At 40.2% G+C, this 24,379-nt stretch overlaps 1 protein-coding gene across 1 annotated transcript; it reads right to left on the bottom strand.

The window, feature by feature from the left end:
* Positions 1-210: 210 nt before the first annotated feature.
* On the bottom strand, positions 211-24,285 carry LOC308228251 (melanopsin-like; the record flags this gene model as incomplete). Its single annotated transcript, XM_080631503.1, has 9 exons — positions 211-600; positions 5,582-5,731; positions 10,295-10,469; positions 16,578-16,685; positions 17,807-17,962; positions 19,661-19,832; positions 20,258-20,461; positions 21,932-22,065; positions 24,152-24,285. The coding sequence occupies 9 exons, from the start codon at positions 24,283-24,285 to the stop codon at positions 211-213; spliced, it is 1,623 nt and encodes a 540-aa protein (XP_080487629.1).
* Positions 24,286-24,379: the final 94 nt, after the last annotated feature.

Raw genomic sequence — 24,379 nt, 5'->3', positions numbered from 1 at the left:
CTGCTCATTTCCTGCAGCATAATCTGAAAGAAAGCCTGTTTTCATGCCTGAGCTGGTCTGGACAAAGATAAATCTGAAGGCTGCCTAGTGACTACTGTATAAACATACAGAAAGTCTGATGATCTAACCTACAAGGCTTTGGTTATTTGGTATAATTAAGTGGAGAAGATGCCAAGAAAATAATTACTGGAAAGTTTTCTTTTAAGAAACTTATGATAGAAATTTCTCAACAGCTTCAAGGAACTCCATGGATGAGCTAAGCCCTTCCAAGTCCAGCAGATTGCCCTTTTTGTCATGAAAGTTGAATAATTCAGTCTCTTCCTCTTCCAGTTCCTCTTGAAATAGATTTGTCTCTGAGGTAGGAATGATGATGATGCGAGGGACTGTATTGCTAACGACAGAGCCCAGGACTCCATTCGCTTGACTTTCTTGAGTTGCTGTCTGTGGAGTACCTGAGCCCTCTCCTCCACTCACACTGCTGCTATTCAGACCAACAGGCAGAGAAGCTGCTTTTAGGGAGCTGGTCACAAGTGTTGCAGGGAGACCGTGTAGGACTGGCTGCCTAAGCACCTTCTCCAAAGAGCTAGAGGAGAGCGAAACCTGGAATGGAGACAAATTTTAGTGTTGTCATACTGCATATCACTACAGAAACCAGCAGCAGAAATGTTCATTGTCACTAGCCATTTTCTGACTCACCAGTCATATTTTCTAAACACTTGAATCATTTACTAGAAAGAGGGAAAAATCATGGTTAACATGATTTAACATGATTTAACCATAACATGGTTAACATCTACAGCTTGGAAAGCAAGATGTTATATGAGGCAAAAGAAAATACGCCTAAATATCAGCAGAGACCAAAAAGAGAAGAAGAAATAAAATGAAAGCCCATTCCTATATCTGACTTATTTTATGTTTCAAAAAAGCATTTCTCCCTTTTTATCACATCTCAAGGTACCAGATAATTGCACTTCTCTCACTTTCATTGGGGGGATCTCACGTAAGACTTAAGTGCACTGTATTCTTTATTTGCCTACACTTTCATCATCCTTGTGACAATCTCTGCCATGGTATCCCCAAATGGCTCCTGCTGCTGTCTCAAGGCAGTCAGTGGCTTTGCATATACTGGATAGTACTTCCACCAGCAACTGCTATTTTGCTTTGCTAACCACTTCACATCTGCCTTCTTTGAGAAAACTTAATATCCTACTTGGCCCTGATGGCAACTCCCCTGTGACCTTTCCATAACCCTTTGTGCACAATATGCAAATCCAGAGTAAACTAAATAAGCTTTGAAAGTATTGGTTAATATTTAAATACGCTGGCAATGGAAGGCATGAGTGATCAATTTTGGCTTGCTATAGAAAATGACAGTTCAGGTTATAAAATGCCACATATAAAGAAAAGTTAGAAGTCCCTCCTTCCTGGAGAATATCAACATTTAAAGTAAAATGCAGTTTTTACCTCATTACTATGTGTATTTATAGAATCATAGAATAGTTAAGGTTGGAAAGGACCTTAAGATCATCTAGTTCCAACCCCCCTGCCATGGCCAGGGACACCTCACACTAAACCATGCCACCCAAGGCTCTGCCCAGCCTGGCCTTGAACACCACCAGGGATGGAGCATTCACAACTTCCCTGGGCAACCCATTCCAGTGCCTCACCACCCCCTCAGTAAAGAATGTCTTCCTTATATCCAATCTAAACTTCCCCTGTTTAAGTTTTAATTTGTTACCCCTTGTCCTATTGCTATAGTCCCTAATGAAGAGTCCTTCCCCAGCATCCTTGTAGGCCTCCTTCAGATACTGCAAGGCTGCTATGAGGTCTCCACGCAGCCTTCTCTTCTCCAGGCTGAACAGCCCCAGCTTTCTCAGCCTCTCTTCATACGGGAGGTGCTCCAGTCCCCTGATCATCCTCATGGCCCTCCTCTGGACTTGTTCCAACAGTTCCATGTCCTTTTTATGATGAGGACACCAGAACTGCACACAATACTCCAAGTGAGGTCTCATGAGAGCAGAGTAGAGGGGCAGGATCACCTCCTTCGACCTGTTGGTCACACTCCTTATGATGTAGCCCAGGATACGTTTGGCTTTCTGGGCTGCGAGCGCACGCTGCTGGCTCATGTTCATTTTCTCATCAATCAACACCTCCAAGTCCTTCTCCACATGCCTGCTCTGAACCTCTTCTCTGCCCAACCTGTAGTTGTGCCTGGGATTTCATGGGATTCCCATGAAGCCTAATGGAATTCAGCATACAACAAAGTTTTACTCAGATTGCTATAAAGCGTCTATCAGAGTAACAGTTCTATTTATTTCTCTTCATACACTTGTAATGCATATTAACTAGCTACACTGAGTCTCTCCGTAGTTTGAGCTTCCTGTAATAACTTTGTAAATATTTTTCCTCTACTGCAGATATTTCTGTTCTAGTCATAAACCTCATCAATTCAGCTTTAGTCTTCTTGAAGCATTCAGGCATGTAATTCCCATGGATTTATAGTGGTTTGGTGCTAAAACATCTTTTTAAAATGTTAGATTGGTTTCTAGCATGATTACAGCCATCAGGAGCTATAATTTGGCTCCTGTCTCCACCTAGTCCATGGCCTGTGATACTGCCTTTATACTGGGAAATCCTTAAATCAAAAAGGGAAGGGGGGGATGGAGAGGGAGTATAGTGGCTGGTTTTGGTTTTTACTTTTTAAGATTTAGGGGTCATCATCTCAGTAAGTAGTTTAGCAGAATATCTCACTGCATAGCCTAAGTGTAGCCTGATTTTGCAGACAGAGAACAAAACATATTTGTTTTTCATACAATTATGTTGTTAAAAAAACCCCAACAAACCACAACAGATTTTTCAGTCTCTCTCTCTTCCTCTCTGTTTCTCTGTCAGTCTGGGTATAGAATAAGACACTAGTATATTCTGAAGCATTTTGTAAATCTACTCCACAAGCAGGAATCATCCACTGATTCCTATTGATGAAGTTTCTCCAGCCACTCTACTTATCCAAGTGGAGGGAAGGACAATGTGCTAAAAACAGTGGTTTAAATCAACCTGAAAGACAAGAAAAGTCCATTCTTCCAAATCAAAGTTAATTATAGAATGAAAAACCTAAAACCAGTCCTCCCTGTTTCGAGTGCTGTTTTCACCGCAGCAGAAGGAAGAGTTTCTTTTGGATATGGACACCACTTCCAAGTTTTTTTAAATTGTTTTCATGCCAGGTAATTCCTTTGACATGAATCCTGGATGCAGGGAGCACACATGGCAACCGTCTTTTGAAATCAAGTATTCAAACCTATCTTACCCTCATAATACATGCCTGCATTTTAATGCTTCCAAAAAGGCCTCTTCGCTGCCACACTAGGTTTCCAGATGTCAGTCTACATCAGGTCTGCTACCATCCTAACTAACTATAGTAAGTCATGGGGTTAGAGCATATCTCTGTGGCAGCACAGAAAACAGTCCCATGTGTTTTGTGCTCTGGAAAGCACCAAGCTGGGGACACTGATTGGCTTTTTAACTTTCACTTGAGGGATGCCTTTTCTTTTTTGACAACCCATCTGCAACTGTGCATTAAGGAGTTTTGATCTCAGTCAGTGAAAAGAATTCAGACGTACATAATTTTTCAGATGTTGTTGAGATGGTCTTCTTTAAGAAAACAAAGGAAGTGTAAGATTCTTTACCTAAAAAATCTATTTTGTTAAATCAAAAAGTTAGGTGACCCTGCACCAAATTCACACTTGTATTTCCATAACTGAGCATTTTTGAAAGTGCTATAATTGGAATTCAACCATAAACAATCAATTAATGCTATTAAAACCTTAAATATCTAAAAACACAGAGGAGTTTCTTTAGTGTTGGTTGGGGTTTTTTTTGAGGATAAATAGGTGTCCACATAGTGAAACACTCTAACTGAGCTTGACAAATAAATGTGTATTCTGATAGAATTGATATTGATGCATTGCATTTAGCTAACACACAAAGGAACTTCACATCACGCAGGAATCTTTGCTGAAAATACTAAGAAAAGCAAATGAGGCTTTGAATATTCAATGTAAATGAACTCCACACATCTTGGTGAACAACACTGAAAGCCTCAGCCTGAAAGTATTTTGTTTAAAATACTTTTGTATTTATCAAAATAATCCAACGGATGTCTTTCAAGGACAAATTATAGCATCTGAGCCTTCTTGTGAGCTATGCAGCTGACAAATTCCAGAATCCAGGCTAATTTTTCTTAATTGCTGAGTACTTTTATGCAGACCACCTCAGATTTATTTTCCTTCTCCTTCCTTGTGAGACTGAAAGCTGGTGGTTCCCCAGAATCTGGAGACAATCTCTTGTCTTTGACACCTGGCTACCACTTCGGACACGCTGGGCTAGTGATGGAGGACAGCGGAAGTGGGTAGTAGATATGATCCCATGTTGCCTGCCACTACATTTGAATTCCTTGGTTTTCCATCAATACTATTCACAACAGTTGCAAGGGAAGACCAAGGTTTCTCAGGACTTGATTTTAAGGAGACACATGAAAGAAGACAGGAAAGATGCATGCAGGAATCAGTTCATCGGCTGGCTGGAAATTTCCAGAACAGCTCCTCCTTTAAACTATGCTGTTTCTAGACAATTAGCTTCAGAGCTAGAAGGGAGCAGAAGGGACAGAAGCAGATGCTGTAGCTGACCAAGGTGTGGATGTTTGGATACACACAATAGAGTAAGTCCATGAAAAGGTGCTTGCATCAAAAAGTGGGTGCTACTCAATCCAGCCACAGAGAGAAAATTGTAAGCCTGCCTGGAAAAACAGCACTGATGTATGCTTGACGTTGTGCCACCCATACAAATACTCATTTTGAAACTGGTGTTACGGTTCTGGCAGATGCTGACTACAGGTGACCTACTGCTCCCATCCTCAGAGGTTCCTTATGGAACAAAGTTCTTGTTGCCCAAAACTTCAACGGTTTGGGCAACGAGCAGGATGCATCCACAGAAGATGCACTAAGTATTCACCATCTCCTCTTTCAGTGAGAGAAGGGTGGCAGCTGCCAGACTCTCCCATTATTAGGGAGACCTGGGAGTTTCTTTTGCGTCTTCCCCCTCTACAGAAATAAAACATTTTAATGTTTTTTTCTGAAAAGAAGGAAAAAGGTGGCTTCTATTATGTCAAACTCTTTTGCAGCCCTGACTTTGTAGTAAAAGGAGGCTACCACAATGTGGACACAAGGGTCAGGATGGGAGGAAGCAGAACTATGTTAGATAAAACAGGAAAAGAGGCAAAGAATTCAACTTCTTGCATTTGATGCTACTGACTGTCCTTTGATGCAGCTTTAGAGCTATGAGCTGATGCTGGCTTTCCAAAAACAGGCAACATATTAGTGAAAAAATGAATAAGGCATTATTGGCATTCTCATTAGGTACAAAAAAAGAAATAAAGGCAGCTATGAAGAGGACATCAGAACCAGGATAAATAAAGCCTTCAGATGACAGGTGGGTATAAAGACTGAATTATTATTTCAGAGATTATGTGCTGTAGCAAGATTAACACTAAAATGGAGAGTTCCCAGCAGAGACTTTTTTTCCTTACCTTTTCTGCAGTTGCTGCATCGTAGCTGCAGGTCTTTGGGAGCAAATCTCTCTTCTCCTGTCTTGGACTTGTTGAGAAAGAGTGACTTCGGCAAGGCTGCAGCTTCTTATGAGCTTGCTCTACAGGGTCAAGTTCTACATCACTCCAGGTCTAATCACAAATGATGAAGAATTTCAGACAGGTATATCCTTTCTCAAATTCTAAAAGTTCTCCAACTCTAGCAGAAACTGTGCACACTTATAGGAAACTAAAGCTGTTCTAGCACAGGTCTCAACCTCAAAACTGCCCTGGGGAGAAGACTGATTTTTAATCTTGCCACTTACCCTGGACTATTTTTCTGAACAAAAAAAAAAACCACTTTGAAATAATGAAAAATTAGTTAATCTCTTTTCACCAATATGTTTTACACTCTTTTTTGTCTTATTGTTTGTACTATGCTTATAGCTGTATAGCACCTGAAGTCTAAAGATGGGAGCAAGTACAACCAATCTGTTTACTATGGCTTATAGCAGTCTGCATAACCATCAGCTGGTACAAAACCATGGACATGCACAGGTCCAAACCCACATTTGTATATATCCTAACTGGACACCCAGAACACCCAGGGCTTCTTAAGCCCCATGAGCTTGCTTCTTCTCTGAACCATCATTAGTGGATGGTGGCAATGAGTGGGTTCTGCACTGATTTTCCAGTAATGGAGCACAATCATGACATGGCAACCATGCCATTCTATTTACAGGCTTGGGCAGAGGCCATTCATCATCCCTAACTTTGTGGTGCTTTTTTATTGAATATCAGTGATGAAATTGTTCCACTACTTTCCACACCAGCTTTTAGACATGGATGGATGGATGGATGGATGGACGGACGGACAGGCTTCCACACAAGTGGGAAGCTAGCACATAATTCTGCTGCATCACTTTGCTCGTGCATCTATGTATTGCCAACTTCTTATTTCTCCTCCCTTGTAGAATCAAACTGTAAATACAACTTTATATGACTTGTGAATGTGTTGCCTCCCTACATGAAGATGTACACAACACATGAAGGGAAGTGTTAGTGGCAATGGGTGCATATTTTACAGTGTTGCTGGTGCCATTCCTGCCCATCAATACTTTATTGAAGCATTCCAAACTTTCACTCAGTCCTGCTGCCATGTGAGAGTTGTTGAGCTTAGCTTTTATTTCAGCAGCTGCTGTTTCAGCTAAAATCTGTATAGCTGCACTGAGCTACTGGTTGCCCCAAGGACAACTGCCTTCATCTGCATCCACTCACAACACAGTGCCGCACTTTACTAACAGCATTATTTGCGAGTCCTAAGCCAAAGCTGTGCCAAAGACTGAAGCATCTTATCCACATTATACCGTCTCTTTAAACAGCACCCCCAATTAAACACACACAATAATCTGCTAACTCCAATGAACCAAAACCAAGTAGTGACCAACAGTGAAGAACAGAAAGCTTCTTGGATCAAGGTAGGTGATACAACTGAAATTACCTCATTTGACATCAAACAATGGATTAATTGGGAGAAAGTGAAGGAATAAATTTAAGTCAAGGCAATTTAAAAGATAAAAGGGGCAAAAGAGTTTGGAAATAAGTAAACAAAGAGCCATCCCTGTTTAAAACTATGCCAACACATTTCCATGTCACTAGACGTGCTCTCTACAACCAGTGAACGAATCATAGAATAGAATCAGCTGGGTTGGAAAATACCTTTAAGGTAATCATGTCCAGCTGTTACCCCAGGACTGCCAAGTCCACCATTAAACCATGTCACTGAGGGCCTCATCTACATGGATTTTGAACACTTCCAGGAACAGTGATTCCATCACTTCCCTGGGCAGCCTGTTCCAATGCCTGAGCACCCTTTTGGTGAAGAAATTTTTCCTAATATCCAGCCTAAACCTCCCCTGCCACAGCGTGAGGCCGTTTCCTCTTGTCCTATCACTTGTTACTTGGGAGAAGAGACCAGCCACCTCCTTGCTCCATCCTCCTTTCAGGTAGTTGTAGACAGAGATAAGGTCCCTCTGAGCTTTTCTCCTGACTAAACATCCCCAGTTCCCACAGTCATTCCTCATCAGACTTGTGCTCCAGACCTTTCACCAGCTTTGTTGCTCTTCTCTGGACCCGCTCCAGCACCTCCATGTCTCTCTTGTAGTGAGAGGCTCACAACTGAACAGAGTGTTCTAGGTGAGGCCTCACAAGTGCAGAGTAGAGGGGGGCTGAAGCAAGAGTGTAAACAGACAAGTAGTACTCATGATCTTAAGGAGAATCAGATATGTATGTGTGCTCTGTTTACCCAAGCTGATGTATATATATATAATAATATATATACACACTCTCTTTCTAAAAGTAGGATATTGGCATGGTGCATATACCAACCTCATATTTCAAGGATGATCTGGGTATTTTACAGTTTACTGAATCATCACAGTTGATACTCTCACGCATTATTGTGTAATCAGTGGTCTGTGAAAGGAATTAAGTCAGCAAGATAGATTATCTAACTTTAATTTACATTGCAAGAGATATATTCATTTATTTAGAGCACTTAGTCTATTTAAATCTATTTTATATATATAATAAATTTCTTATTATTTAGAACCAAGACAAATGCTAAATTTCATAGCCCATACAAAATGAGTCACTCTTTTTCTATCTTATTAAGGTTTTTGCCCTAATACAGAGATAAATACGAAAGCGCTTCCTGTGCCCTGAAGACTATGAGAGCCTAGGCAAGCAAATTAATGCCAGGCTGGATGTGGTTCTGGGGAACCTGATCTAATTGAAGATGTACATGCTCATTGCAAGGGGTTGGGCTAGATGACCTTTGAAGGTCCCTTCCAACCCAAAATATTCTATGACTTGGGGATCCTCATGCTGTGCAGTGCAGTAGCGTCACACTCCACAGGAGTTCCATCACACACTTCAAGCTCACTTTGGCTCAAAGATGAACAACAGTACTCTAAAAAAGGCTTTGCCTGAGCTAAGAAAGGCCTTTTATTGTTTTAATTTAAAAGAAATTTTAATATAGATGCATTTTATGAAACACTACAGAGAAAGCTTGTCACTTCTAGACAAGGTCTCTCCTGAGAACTACTTTATCCACTGCAAGGTATTTAAACACTTTTTGAGTGACAAAACACACCCCATTTAAGTAATTTCATGATGTTTAATTATCATTATACCTGTTTGTAATGCAGTAATTCATGGGCTGTTTAGTGATAGCTAGGAATGTTGCTGTGATATGTGACATACAGTCACAAAGTAGAGGAGGATCCTTGCCCCCAAATGGTTCACAACTTCACAAGCTGTATGGCTAAGGCTGCTCAGTAAAGCACAGTTAGTCACTCTAACTGGAAGGCTACCTGATACAGCTGTATGGTTAATGTGCCAAAGAGGAAGCAGCAGCAGGGACTGTGAAGTAACCTGTCTTTCATAATGGGATACATTTTGATTCATTAGGGCTCAGGCAGTGGGCTTTCCCCTCAGGCACTTAAAGTGTTTTTGTCATTTGTTGTTGGGTTTGAGGGTATTTTTCATTCTGTTTTTGGATTTCTCAGCTAGGAGGCCGGAATTTCATGTCAGCACCCTGGGCATAGTGCTTGCATTGGCTGGGACTGCTTGGTGTCCCAGTGGACACTGCCTTTTTTGCTCAGATGCATTTGCTTTACAGTCTGTCTGCCATAAACAAGTTCAGAAATCTCCCCGGTGCAGCTACCTGAAAGGAACTTTCAGAATTAATTAATTTCAGAATTAATTTTCATAAAATTAAATGCTAAATTATCTAGTCTGAGACTGGTGCACTTTCCTGATGATTCATTTCTACATCAAGGACCTCAGTCTTCCTGAAAATACTCATTCATTACAGTCTCACTGAAATACAGCTCCATGGCCACACTCTCAGCAGCAGCATCCTGAAAGCATGCAAATAACAGAGCCCCATCCTCACTCAGACCGCTGCCACCTGGCTCAAGGGGGGAGTCAAGAGTTTGACACTCAGTCTGTCACAGTGGTTTATGCCTTTGTGAAAGGTTACTGACTACAGCCATTGCCCTGGGAGGTTTCTTATACCCAAGCTGAGTGTGGAGCAGTGCTGATCCCTGTGAGGGCCAGCCCCAGCTCAGCCCCAGCCATGGCAACCACCTCTCCCCAGAGCTACCTTCCCAGCACCTCTGAGGGCAAGGTTGGTTTCTTGGTGCTTACAGGGGCAGGGGAAGTTGTACCAAGAGGGGCTATGAAGACGCTCCTTTTATTTCTAACTGCCCAAATCACCAGCCTTACAAAACACCCCACCTTGCCCGAGATGCAGGAATCTTCTACTCCTCATGGTTAAAATCCAGGGAAACAAATCAGAAGATTTTCTGTCCTGCAGGAAATGGACTTTAAACTAGTAAAACATCTTTTGGATAGGTTTGAAAACTTTGGAAGGGAGACTGTTTTCCCCTCCTGCAGCCTCCTCAGACACTGAATTGCAGGAAGTGGTTGGCGACATGGGATGTGCCTGATAATGGCTCTTTTAAATTCATATTAAAGACTTCACTGGAACATCCATGGTCCCAGTAAGCATCTGAACCATGCAGATGTGCTGCCTCTCCCTCCCCCCTTTTCCATTCTCTAATTTTAAATATGTATTTGTAGAGTTACTTATTTTGGGAGTCGGAGAAACATTATACTCACTTTCCTTCATGGAAACAAGAAAAGACTTACAGCTTCTCCAGTGGAAACTGATGAAACACAAGTGCTCTTGGTCCTGCCAGCAAGAGACTGATGGCTGGAGAGAGAGGTCCTGAATGATGACTCATTTATGGAGCCTCTCAGGAGGTCATTCTTCGATATTCGTATTAGGAACCTCAAGCAGGGAACAGCATTATGAATGGTTTTTCTGAAGGAAAATGGGACAAGAAACAAAACAGATGGCACATTGATGAGGTAGCTTTGAAAATCACATGGTGAAAGTACTGTCTCTTTCCATAACCTCAGCACCGTTTCTGTTTTGATTGAGGAGGTCTTAAAGACTACATGGAAAAAGTGTGGCATATCTCTAGTGGAAACTACTTAACAGGCTGAAAGGAAAATAGCAGGTGGCTTCTGGGCCTCAGGTCAAAACACATATGGAAGAGCTGCATGGATAAGTAATAAAAATTGAAAATATATTGAAAAATATGATTGCTTCTGATTTAATTACAAGGTTACCTCAGAAAACTTTCAGGTTAGCTGGTATGAAATTCTTCACTGTGCAAAGGCACAGGACAAGGGAAAAAAACAAAGGAGGAAAGGGCCAGAAGAATCAGATATTGTTACTTATTTGTATCATGGCAGGTCCTATTAGGAATTAACACTCCATACAAGCACAGGGGAGAAGGATGATCTAGGCCCCAAATAATTTTAAACCCTCCTTATTCATTAAATAATAATCTCAGTTATGATATTAAAGGTCTGTTTCTCCTGACCCCATCCCTGGCCTCATATGGTGCAGAAGAGCCCAAGAGCCTCCCCTGCGCAATGCCAGCTGGCCTTGCTCCTTGCTGCCGCCAATGACTGTGATGCAGGGTGATGCTAGCCAGAGTGCTGTGTTTGGTATAACGCCTCCCCAGTGCCTCCCCGTCCATTATTTCAGCCCAATAGATGAAGTTAATGCTGGCACAAAGCTAAATGAATGAGCCAAGAAGCAAATCAGCAACAAAGTGTATGGAAAACAAGTGATGCACAGGACTTAAGGATCAGTGGAGGATGTTTGAATACTGACTTCACACTGAGATGCAAGTCAAGCTGATGTATATTGTAGAATTTTTGCTTCTATAGTTACCAGGTTCGTTAAATAATTAATACATTTTAAGTCATGATTTCTATTCTCAGAAAAGATCCCACACATTCGAGTCTCAGAGACCTGATTGTGGGGTCACTAGTTTGTCAATCAAAAACAAACCCACCACCACCACCAAACCCCACAAACCCCAATACTTGCACTCATCACCATTCTCAGTATACCAGACTCCTGTGTGTCCTTATAAATTCAAAGGCAACTGAACTGCAACTCTATGCCTACAGTGGAGATGAGGACTGAAGAAAGCTTCCTGTCACACCATTGTTCCTGATTCTGCTGAGATGCCTGCCAGCTGCTTGGAGGTGCAGGAGGCTGTCAACATGGTGCTGGATAAAAAAGGGAGCTACTCTTGTGCAGAAAATAAGAAGTTTTGAGAATCAGTAAGGGTTTGCAGGACACGAGAAAATGCCAAGCCCCAGTAAGCTCATTTTCATGCTGAAGACCTCAGGCTGGTGCTGAAAAAGCAGCTGACAGCTTTTATCCCCAGCTCAGAAGCTCAACCACTTCCCTCAGACATAGCTGTAACTTTTTATGTCTGCCACAGCCTACCTAGGGCTGTAAAGTATTCAAGAACTTCAAGTTTGTGTAAAACACATCATCCTGTTTATGAAGAAGGATTTCATGCAGAGACCTCCACACGCTGAAGGTTCAGGAAATGTATATATCTAACGGTGAATTTTCAAGGACAACATAAGAACATTATTGATGTCTTGAGGGACCAGAGTTTCAATTTTACTAATATCTAGGAGGACTGTTCAGGGACATTTTGTGGGCTGGAATGAAATAACAGGTTTTGAAAGGTTTTTTAATACTGTATGTGTGATGTCCAAAGTAGGTATAAACTGAGGTGCTTATTTAATGGTATCTTCATAACCTTTTGAAATAAAAGTAAGCAAAACTGAAATACATAGTAATTGCAAACACATTTTTGATAAAATAATACAAATAAAAAATATTTATGATTATTCAGCTATTCATGATTGAGCAGTTTTGAACAAGTAATTTTTGCATAATTGTGCTTCCCTTGGCAGAAAATTGGAAACACAAAGGTGCAGAATTTCTCTGCTTGCTATGAACAAATGACTGCAAAACCTAAAACTTCCAAAATCTAAGGAAGTTTCTGTGATGACTAACACAGTTAAGTGACATTCTCTCCCATAGAGATTGTTTCATAGAATCATGGAATAGTTAGGGTTGGAAAGGACCTTAAGATCATCTAGTTCCAACCCCCCTGCCGTGGGCAGGGACACCCCACACTAAACCATGCCACCCAAGGCCTCATCCAACCTGGCCTTGAACTCTGCCAAGGATGGAGCATTCACAACTTCCCTTGGCAACTCATTCCAGTGCCTCACCACCCCCTCAGTAAAGAATTTCTTCCTTATATCCAAGGAGTAAAAACTTTATTCCCACACAAAACAGCATTTCCTGAATTAAAAATCTGTACACATTTCCTTACTTATTTGTATTTGTTATTTCTAGTGATAGTTATCGGGAAGAGAAGCATTTTTCTTCTTTATCCTGGTGGGGAGAGGGTTGGCAGGGGTATATAACAATTAACCTCTAGACCAGTTCTCAAAAGCCAAGTGCTAGCAGAAAGGTCACTGTTACATTTTCTGTTACATCCATTGTAATTTAATTTTTCATTGCTTAAGGTAAGGAAACCCCACAGAAAGTCTTGATTTGTTGGGGTGTTAAGATGCAGTGACATCAATTCTCTGTGCAAAAAAGCCCCTTGCTGTTGTAGTTGTACGTTTTTGGTTTGGGCCATATCTGAATTCTTTAGGTCCTGATTTCTAGATGCCTCCTTCTAGAAAGATCTGGAAAATAACATAGATTTAATTTGTTTCAGTAGTACCAATGCAAAATGGTAATTCATCCCCTGCCCAGACCCTAAAGTCTTGGGCCTGAACAGACTGGCCTATTTATTCATCATTGAATAAATTATTTTCAACTCATAGAATGAATTATTAGAAGATTTGGAAATTACCTGGAAGCACTGACCTGTACATACATATTCATCATTTACTGTTCAAGCAAAATTGGTCCTGCCAACATATTGTCACCAGGTGACTTGCTGGTGTACTGTAGCTGCTTTTTCAGTTTTAAAACTGCATGTTTAATTGATCACAAGGGACCCAACATTACTGCTTTTCCTGACTGGAATACTCCCAGGTCTATGAAAAGCCTTCACAAGAACTCCATAAACACTTCTCTTGTTGATATGTTTAGAAATACAAATTAGGAAGCAGGGAAAAAGTAAAACAAAACACTTTTTAAGAGAGTGTCTGAAATCTTGTGGACTCCAGCCTTTTTTAGCTTTACTTGGAAAAGCCAATGCTGGTGGTAGGAAAAAGACCAATTGAAGTAGTTCACTCTATGGTATCTGCTTTGAAAACACTCACTTGACCTTGCAGAAATAATATAAGGAATCACTCAACATAATAGCTTTGGACCAGAAAAAATAAAACCAGGTTCAAAATGGGTCAGCCAGCAATGCAAAACTTCTCATTCAACTTCTGCAAGCCATCAGAGACTAGTACTTCTCCTGTTCTAAATTAAAATTCCCTGGATCCTTCTGAAACTAAGATAAGCTCAGGTTCTTGGAGGATGTAAAATGATGTTAGTTACGATAACATGCATTTTCAAACATTATATCTGTTTTCACCATTTCTGGGTGTATTTCCACCAGCCTTCTGAGAACCTTTAACTGTTCTTACAAGCTCACTGTCATTTATCAGACATTCAAAACAATAAACTCAGTTTCCAGCTCCCAAATCCTAGTTCTCAGGCAATATAATTTAGCAGCTTTTCCACTTCCTGGGTGAAACAAACCCCATACCGACGACTAACCCTGCCATCTAGTGGCATTTGTACATTTATCACATTTACGACGGTAGCATAGCCATGTTTCATCCACACTTTTAATGCAGCATCCCTTTGTGGAAGATATACTTAGAAAGACTTGCAGAAAAATCCAGAGATGTGCTGAATAGCAGTTCACTATTATATAAAAAGCAAAATGCTTGTGTAGTATTTTTCACTGCCAGTGTTTCAAAAACACATTATGTACAGCTCTGGAAGGTCCAAGCTCTGAGCTATATCTTATATGTGAGGTATAGCTTCTTCGAAGTGCACTGCTGTAGGTTAAAAAAGGTGGGAAAGAAAAAACCATTTAGCAGCCCACCTGATGCTGGAGATAGGGCTGAGAACACAATGGAATCGTATCTTTTTCTTTATACTAACCAAACAAACAAAACCCTCAGAAACAACCCTCTAAAACCCCCCTCTAATTTCACCAGGTTTTTGGAAACCAAGTATTTTAGAAGTTTTAACAGAAGTGACTCACTTTGCCAGGACCTGAACATGTTTCTCAGCTGAAGCTGACAGGACATGTCTAAATGAAACATCGACTACAAAAAAGAAGTTTTAGCTTGCATAGTGTCTGGGAAGTGCAAGGTAAGTTTGTCCTTGTTTGAAACCAATCAGAAGAACACCACACCAGTGTATTCTCTTGCAAAAATACTTTGTTAAGTCCTTTGTAACCCCTTCTAGGACCACATGACTGAAAACATAACCATTTTAGATGTGTCCATACTCTGTATGCCTGCAGGTCCTAACTTGCACAAAGAGCAGGTGACCTTTCTGAAATGCAAGGTGGCTCCTTCTAATGCTTTCCTCAAACGTCAAGGAAGGCTGATCTGGTCTCTGGAGACCAACTGGGATGCTCTAGAGAAGTTATTAAAGGAGATTATAATGGACCTTCTTCGGTAAAGGGAAAGGTTTCTAATTCTTTAGAGAAGTGTCTGTTATGTTATATTAAATTATTATTCTATTCATCTGTTCCTGTAGATTTCCCATCAGAGCAACAGTATGGAAATCTTTTTACAATGCATCGTTACCTTTCTAATCATCTACTTTGTGGGAACAAGTTATCTTCATACTCTCTATCCCTTACATTGCTGCAGTCAGAGGACCTGGATAAAAAGCAGAATGTATAGCTTTCAGCTCAGAAACTCATTCATTAGCTGTCAGAGGCTTGAGAAGGAATTAAAAAGGCAAGAAAAGTTGGCTACCCATGCAGCTTATGGAGACTGAATAGTGTTTGAGTATTTGTTAGTGAAACTGTGCTGGCTTGGCAGAGTTCTGTTTTAAAATACACAGTAATTGATATCTGTAGTAATAAGTAGAATTTAAGTATAATTTGTTTATGTAGGCATAGGGTCAGAAATATTTTACGTCTGCAAAATCCATTCAGACGTTTCAGAGAAGTGATCAACATTTTGCCCATTGAACCCCATTACTGTAGTGTAAAATTTCTTTCTTAAGTCAAAGCTAATTTTTGAAAAAGCCAAGAATTGAGATCCTTTTCCCTGAAACAACTAAATTAAACAAATATGAAACCAAGCTTCAGAAGATGCTTCTTTCCACAGAGTATTTCAGAAACGTCTGCTTTGTTTTTCAAAGGCAAATACTTGACCAAAGTTAGCAAAACTGATAATGAAAAGGCAGTATTTTCAGTATATTTAGAAAACTTGCTTATTTGCATGGAGCTCTACCTGGATTACCAGCTTCCTACAGCTCTCACTTTGCACGGAACTGCTATGAAAATGCTCTTTGCTTCTTACAGAGCTTCTCCCAAAGACCAACAATTTATTCACATTTGTATTGAAGCTGGTGTAAAGAGAATAACTTAAGTGCTTCGGAAAACCAAACATTGAACATATACATATACAGCTTCTTAAACTGGTGATGATGGGATTTTGAACCCTGCTGGTTGGGACCTATAATCTGGAGAAATCTATTGTGGCTGTCCCTGATATGGCAAAAGATGACCCTGAGTATCAACTCCTTCTTATGTCAGTCACAGTGTTGTGCAGCTCCACAGGACAAAGCCGGGTTGTGAGGGGGAAGAAAAGTGAAGACAGGGACCATTCTCCCCTGTTGGCCACCCCTAAGGCCACATCTGGAGCTCCACATGCTATACAGCTTGCCCTGTACCAGATGGATGCAGTCAAGGCTCTAATTATCTGGATCCCATCATGGGGTGATCAGGGCAGGAGCACACACTGCATGGGATAAGGGTGCAGGAATGAGTGTAGTTCATTCATTGTAAAAACCACAACTGTATGTACAGTTATAGACATAATTATGTGTTTACTGTACCTGTATCTTGGGTGAATTATTGCATATATGATGGGGTTGTAGATTGCAGAAGCTTTGGCAATAACTGCTGGCACAGATTTGGAATATGGTGTTAGGGTGTTGGCTCGACTAAAACAAAGCAAAAACATTACATACAGCTATGCCATGGATTGATACTAAATTATGAAAACATATTTATTACTCCTTTTGACCATTTTTGTGCTGTGTACGAAATGTTAATTCATTCACATGATTCCTTGCTCAGATGAAAGGCTTGCATTTGACAGCACATACTTTATTTCATTTATTTGGAGAAGATGGAAGACTTGCAAGTAATTGGTCATCTATTTGAGGGTAACCAGGAATACACAGAATCACCTCCCCTGTTTCTACACCAGAGGAAAAAAAGTAAAATGAAATAAAAAAAAAAGAAAGAACAACACACTAAATCAAGCCCATTGTGGTCATCTGGGAAAAGTGAATGGTGATAAAAAAAGAAAACGGGATCAAACCTAAAAATCTTTCAGCAGCAACATCTGTGCTGCACAGAAATGGTTGTCAATGACTTAGTTGCAAACACTGCAGAAGGAAAAGAGGCCTAGAAGTGATTTGAAACCAATATTTTTCTTGTTAACCCACAGTCAGTCGTGTCTGATCAGTGTCAGCACTGGATAATTGCAACTAATACAGAATCACAAAATAGTTTGGGTTAGAAGGGACCTTTAAAGATCATCCAGTTCCAACCTCTCTGGCATGGGCAGGGACATCTTTCACTAGACGAGGTTGCTCAAAGCCTCGTCCAACCTGACCTTGAAATCAAGAATATGCGCTGGCAAGAAAACATGTCCCTTTGGAGCAGAGCAGCTGGAGGAAAACAGGAGCTCGGGGTGAATATGAGGGAATATAACTTATCTTCTGCCCTTTGTCAGAGCCAGCAGTGTATGGAGGAAGCAGAGAACAGGTATTAGAAAAGAGATAACTCTCCTATTCGTACAAAGAAAGTATTGTGGGGGAGAAGAAACAACATATACCAAAATGCAGATAGAAAGTCATAATAGTTTTAAAACACGAAGAAAAATAATCCCTTTTCTAGCTTTATCCACAAGAATATAGTGAAGAATGCAATATCACCTCTAACATAGTAACTATTTAAAAGCCTTTCAAAGGGAGATCTGCTTCTTGTGGGTACAGTAGTAATCATATTTATATTTCAGAATAACCCATGCTCTTTGGATGATGTTTCCACTTACCCTGCCCAGGCAATCAAGGTGACACAAGCATAGGGAGACCAGGACAAGACAAACACAATGATAACTACAAAAGCAATCTTTGCCAGTTTCCATTCATTCTTCATGGATTGAGAGAGGTAGGATTTCCGGCTGCAGGACCCCAGCTTTTGAACATCTCTGTGACAGAAAAAGAGTACAAATACATCAGCAAGAGGGTAAAAAGGTGAGGTACAACATCTGTAATATGTTCTCAGCAATATGCAAAGTGAAGCAGACTTCATCTTTCCCTCCTCTACCTCTTCTTTTGTCCTCTGATACTTAAAAACTCTGGTAATTCATGTAGTGAAATGGTCCCAGGCATTCTGTCTGAGCTTTGTTTGCGTGTGGAACTGAGCCAGAAGAACTCCTGGGACTACAGCACAGGACTGCCGTGTCCTTATGCTATCATAAGGAGGGTTTCAGTTTGGGAGGGTGAAGAAATTGGCATCCCTTTCCCTTCATTGCTCTCAGAAGTGGAGCAAGCAAAGGCACAGCTGGATGCAAAAATCAAATCTTATGGCTTTTGCTTTGCAAAGGAGTAACAGCTTGCAGAAATTCAGCTCATGAAGTGATACGTGCTGGAGCAGCCTGACTAGTCTGAGGAGCCTGGCCCCAAACACTTACGGAGACATTCCCTGCAGATTCATTCACTGAAGAAGAGTATTTTCAGAGGGAAGTACAACAGGTTGTCCTAATGTTTTTCCCCAAAAAAGGCCCAATCAAATTATCTTCTCATATCTGACAAACACACCCCCCACTTTATTAGAAAGATTGTTTCATATGGTTTAGCATAGAAATAACAATTTTTATATATCAGTGTTGTTAAATGAAGATATATGTCAGTGATTATTGGCCAGCAGGGTAACAGACTTTCCTGGTGCACTGTGAACATACTCATAAAGTGAGCGTACTGTATTAATGAGCAAAAGGCACAGAGAAATCCTGTGGCCATTGTGCTTCATGGGTGTACAAGACACCATTGTTTTTAAGATTCATTCTTAAAAGCCAAGACTAAGGACAAAATATAAAGTTCAGTAAGAAGTTCAATTTAGGCATATAGCTAAACATGTTTGTTAAAATGGAATTTAGCCTTGTGAAGCCAAACAACTTCAACAAGTGCCTAGGCACAGAGGAAAGCCATCAGTGCTGGTGACACTGAAAGCAGTGGGAAGGATTCACAATCCCATCTGGTATTGGATCAGACCAGAGATAAGTCATGTGCTTATTAAGAGGGAAATAACTAACAGAATGAAGTTACTTTACAGGTCTAAAACTGATGAATTTTTTATTTCAAATCTAGACCAAGAATTTGGGAAAGAAAAAAGAAAGTGTCCTAACAAGCACAGCCAGATATTGTGTGTACAGTTGTAATGCTTGAGTGAATCACAAGGTTTTCTGGGATGCCTGCCTTAAATAAAACTGGCAAAAAGTATGAGGAATGTTATGTTTACAGAGCAGCTCAAAGGCAGGTTATGCCCCCATTGATACATGCTGAAAACTGTGCTGGAATGCACAAGGACCATGTTTCTTGTATTGCAAATCTGAGATATAAATAATCCAAACTATCAAATTATCTGATATATTATTAACTACTGCACATTGTGATAAGATTAGAAACACCAGAGACTTCTTCCCCTATGCCAAAATACACACACCCATTCCAGCTTTTATATTGATAAAAATATTTGTCTAGTCACAGTTGTTAATGATCTGCCACATAATTTCCAGTTTCAGTTAGGATTAATTTTTGATTCACAGATTCTGCAGCTAAAGAAATCGAGAAAGTCTTCTACTACAAGAAAACGGAAATGTACTTATTTCAGCTACATTGCTTACCTGCCAGTACGTCTTATGGCCAGGAACATAGATAAATAACAATGGAATATTATTATCAGGGGAATAAAAAACACGCAGCAACATAAAATCATGGTGTAACTTCTGTTTGCAGGGGAGTAGGTTACATAGTCCCATGTACAGGATATCATCAACCCCTCAGGCACATAGGAACCTATGAAATACATAGAATACATTATTCACACGTACACTCAAAGCTTGCACAGTTGCTGATTCAACAACTGAGCACTTAAAATAAACCCTGTACTATACATATAGTCTGCAAGAGTTGGGCTGGCCGTATTATATGTGTGACCTGAGAATGTGAGCGCATGTGTGGAGAGGAGCTCCTGACTTCCAGACTCTCATATATACCTAATACTCCATCTGCAGTTTGTTCTGCTTGAATACGACCTGGGGTAAGGGGAGGAAGGTTTCTGTTCTGCAACATACACAGATATCTGGTATGACAACAACCATGAGGCAGTGGCTAGGCATCCTCCCAAGAACTTATCAAAAATCTCATTGTTTTGTACCCCAAGCAAGGCTAAAAGAGGCCGTATAGGGAATACTAGAAGAGAGAGAGAGCAGACAACATACTCCATCCAAGGAGTGGAGCCACGCTCCATGCCAGCGAGTACAGCCACACGACAGCGATGATCTGCATGGTGTGTTTCTTTGAGCTCCACTGTATGGATTGCAGGGGCTTAGTGATCACAAGGTAGCGGTCAACAGAAATAGCTAATAAAGTCATCATTGAGGTTATTCCGAAGAGTGCCCCACAGAAAGCGTACAAGTCACAGCCTGAAGTAGAAAATGGCAAAGTCAGTGATTTTCTTAAAACAGATGCATGTTTTCTCTCAGAGCCTGACATGAAAAACCTCCCAGTTTTCTCCTGGCTCAGTACTTCTCTCCCATTAGTAGGATTTTCTTAGTCTCACAATTTCATGGTTATTAAAAGCTCATTAGAAAACCCACAAATATTAATAAAATACAAATATATGTATTTAACAAGTCCTACTCTCCCCTGTGGGCTGCAACTGGGAGCCTTTTGTTAATGGAAAACTGCCTCAAATAAAATCCAATCTAATTAAAGTTACATTTTCCTGGATTATTGCCCAGCATATTGATCTTAACAGGCTGCAGCAGACATCTGTCCGCTAATGACAGATGAGTGTTTAAAACAACGGCTTTGGTTTATATGGCTTAAAAATGGAGAAGTGGTTTAAATTTGATGGTTAAAAGACCAGCTGGAGCACTTTTAAAAAACCTGTCAGTTTTTAAATGAAGCATGTTTTTTTCTCCTTGTTTTGCATTCAGGTGTTGCACTAGCAGATGAAATCTTGTAGAGTTAGACTGTCCCTAATTTAATTCAGAAACGTGTGTCAAATGATTATTCATTTTTTGAGATCTTGTGTCAACCAATGTGGATATAGACAACAGCCCACTGGTAATAGAAGGCAGTCAAAACACCAGATTCAACCTTAAAGCAGACTTCTTCTAAAGCTTTTATAAGTAACCTGCAATAAAGGACTGAATGCCACTCAACCCAAATCTATTGCTTCACTTTGTGGCAGCATGATAATTTACATTGATCCTATCTAAGGGCACGAACGTAACTAAAAATGTCCTCAAACTGCAGAAGAGTCCCTTCTGTGCTGCTAAAGAATACATGGTCTCTGGGCTTGCTTCACCAATACATGACCACTATTTGGTGCAAATTATCACCCAATGATGTGATCAGCAGCACCAAGCAGAGCATTAAGCCTTCTGAAGAACTTGCTAATACTCACATTTCAACTATAATTTAAGCATGCATCACTTTTGTTTTTTTACGGTTGGAAAGAAAGGAGCTTAAATTTGCAGTCCTCAACTGACTCTCGTTATTTAAATCTCTTAATTAAATGTGAGATTCCTAGAAGCATGCTAATGGATATTGGCATGTATTTCTAAATAAAAATAACTCCCTCTTAAACTAATACTGCAAAAAATAATTACAACTTAATACAACTTTTCTACCCATCTACAATCATTGCATCTGCTCTTATGAGCTATAGGGCAAGAAGATTACATGTCGATCTTGATTCCTTTCTTTCCAAAATAAGTAAGATCAAAGAATGACATATATAATGCAAAACACATGCTATCATGCTGACTGATGTCACTCAATAGTCTTGTGCTGCTGTCTCCACAGCACAAGCCAAAGTTCTTATAGCTAAAATAGGCTGCAGACAGTATAGAGCTGGTGAGAAACAAATTAGTGTTGAAAAGTACCTATATCTCCAAGTATCCACTTTCTATGCAAGCTGTTGACAAAGCACATGGGTGCCTGAGAAGCTGACATCAGGAAGTCACTCACAGCCAAATTCATTATAAAGTAGTTCTGGGGTGTCCTCAGCTTCTTGTTGCTTAAAAACATGAGAAATAACATGATTTTAAATAGACAAAGTGAACAGTTAACTTTATAACTTGGCTTACTAGCATGAACAAATACTACCCAGTGGTTACTTAGAGTCAGTCAATTGCCAATCATTAAGAAATTACTGCATCCACAGATGTAGTTATTTCAAAATGATGACTGACAAAAGCAGGTGGGATAAAATAGGTTGTTTCCACCTGGAAATCAGGAGAATTCTAACTATCTTGAAAAATATGAATTTGTTCAGGACAAGAGCACCTCCCTATAAGTGCAGTAATATTGCTAGTGTCTGGCAGTACACAACACCAGGATCTGAAGCAGTTACAGAGCCAAAGAACCTCACTTAGGTGAATTTTTAAAGGCTGTTGACCTCAGGAATCACCACATTACCACTGATTAAATGACCCTTTGCAAAGTGCTACGGCACAAGCAAAGCATGCACAGAGATTTGAAATAAATACTTCTCACATACATCTTGTAAGGGAGAACAAGAGCTCTCATCTGCAGATGGGCAGGCAGCATTGAATTCCAGACCAAAGAGTGTGAAAGCAGCAGCCAGTATGCAAGCCAAATTTATCCAAAGAAAACAAACATCACTTCCAGGTTTTTTTCCCCACATCTCACCACTTCATGCAGTCTCACTTGATAGGGATATCTGGAGTCACAACCTCCTTGGAAACTTTCTGCTGGTATTCAAGGTTACCCTTGGCTCTGGCCAAGAGGAATAAAGATATTGGTAACATAATAAAGAACCTGTCACTTTTACTTAGGGTTATTTGTTTGAATATGCCCTTGTTCATCTGATCAAATATTATGTCCCACCAGGAAAGTTAAGTTAATCTGTGAGTCAATGTCACCCAAATCTACCTTAAGATTGTCACTTCTGAAGGATATACTGAGAAGGCGTAACAGTGAACTAGTAGTCCCTCAATGTCAACCTCTGTATTAGTTGCATGGTGAAGTAAAATGCCCTGATACCTAGCGTATGAATTCAGGGCTTTTCACAGAGTTAGGTAAATATAATGCAAAAAGAGGTAACTTGGCACACACTGTGAGATATAGGGAAGAAGCAGGATTTATAAATAACTCTATTCTTACAGACTGCTTGCAGTAATATTCAAGACTTGTTTCTTCTCCCTCAAACACCTCCTTTAGTGTAGGAAGTTGAACAACTGAGGCCTTTCTGATGTGCTTTAAAATACCAGTATTTGCAGATAACATTAATTTCTTTCCTCATGCTGATAAAGTAATACTGAAAAAGAAATTGAAAAAGCCATCTCAATGCTGCTGCAATTCTAACAAAACCTTGAGTCTCATAACTGTCTGCATCAACTGGGTGAGAGAGTTCACACCTTTGCAGGTGCTGATCTGCCTATGGAGATTTTCCTCCTTTGACAATTCAATGCTTTTATTACAGCAGCTAAAGAAAGAAATTTCAAGAAAAACAGAAAGTTTGCGCTGCATTTCAAAAATCATGAAGGTATCTACAGTTGCAGGGAATCCCATTTCTTCTCTACCTCATATTAAAAGCCAGTTATTCAAAATAACTAAACTATTTGTCATAAACATTTAAGAATAAAAAACCAATGCTTGGTTCATAACCTCACCAACGTTTCTAGCACTGTAAGCCCCTTCTGCATAAAACGTGTATGATGACAGTAAGCAGTGAGTGAGGAGGATTTTGAAAGCCAGCATCACAGTGTAAGACAGAAGGTGCCTATTTTTTTCCATTAGATTTTTGCATACTCCAGCTTCAGTAGCTTTGGCTGTCTATTACACTGTCACAAGCCAAGTGAGCAAACAAACTGACAGAAATCCTATGATCAGCCTGAAGCAGGGAATACACTGGCGGCATGAGTTCATCTCATGTAGCACATTGTTTTCTTGGTCCTTCCAGGACATCTGGTCCTTCCAGGAGTACCAGTTTTTGTCAAGTATTTCTGCACATTCTACAGGGTGAGTGAAGAAGCCTGTAACTAAGAAACTGTGGTTTCTATCATTAAAAGTATTAAACTCTTCTTGCAAGATGTGAACCTTAAAGCCAGTCGGATGAACTGTAAAAGGAATTTCTGTACCTGTAAAATGCATAGAGAACTAGAAGGTTTCCAATGATGCCAATGGAGCCAATAATGAGCACACATGTTCCTACTGTGTAAAGAACGTAGTCAGGGATCTCTGCCTTGGTCACAGTGTGTTGCTGGGTGCCCATGTTGAAACCCTGAGTGGAAAACAGAGGAAAAGGAAAGCTTAGCCCATTCAGGACACTTATTCCAGGAGACGTGCTCAGCCTGTTGAAGCAAGGC

This window comes from Psittacula echo (assembly GCF_963264785.1).
Source record: "Psittacula echo genome assembly, chromosome: 1".
In the NCBI taxonomy this organism is placed as follows: domain Eukaryota; kingdom Metazoa; phylum Chordata; class Aves; order Psittaciformes; family Psittacidae; genus Psittacula; species Psittacula echo.
This window is presented reverse-complemented; position numbering and strand designations above follow the sequence as displayed.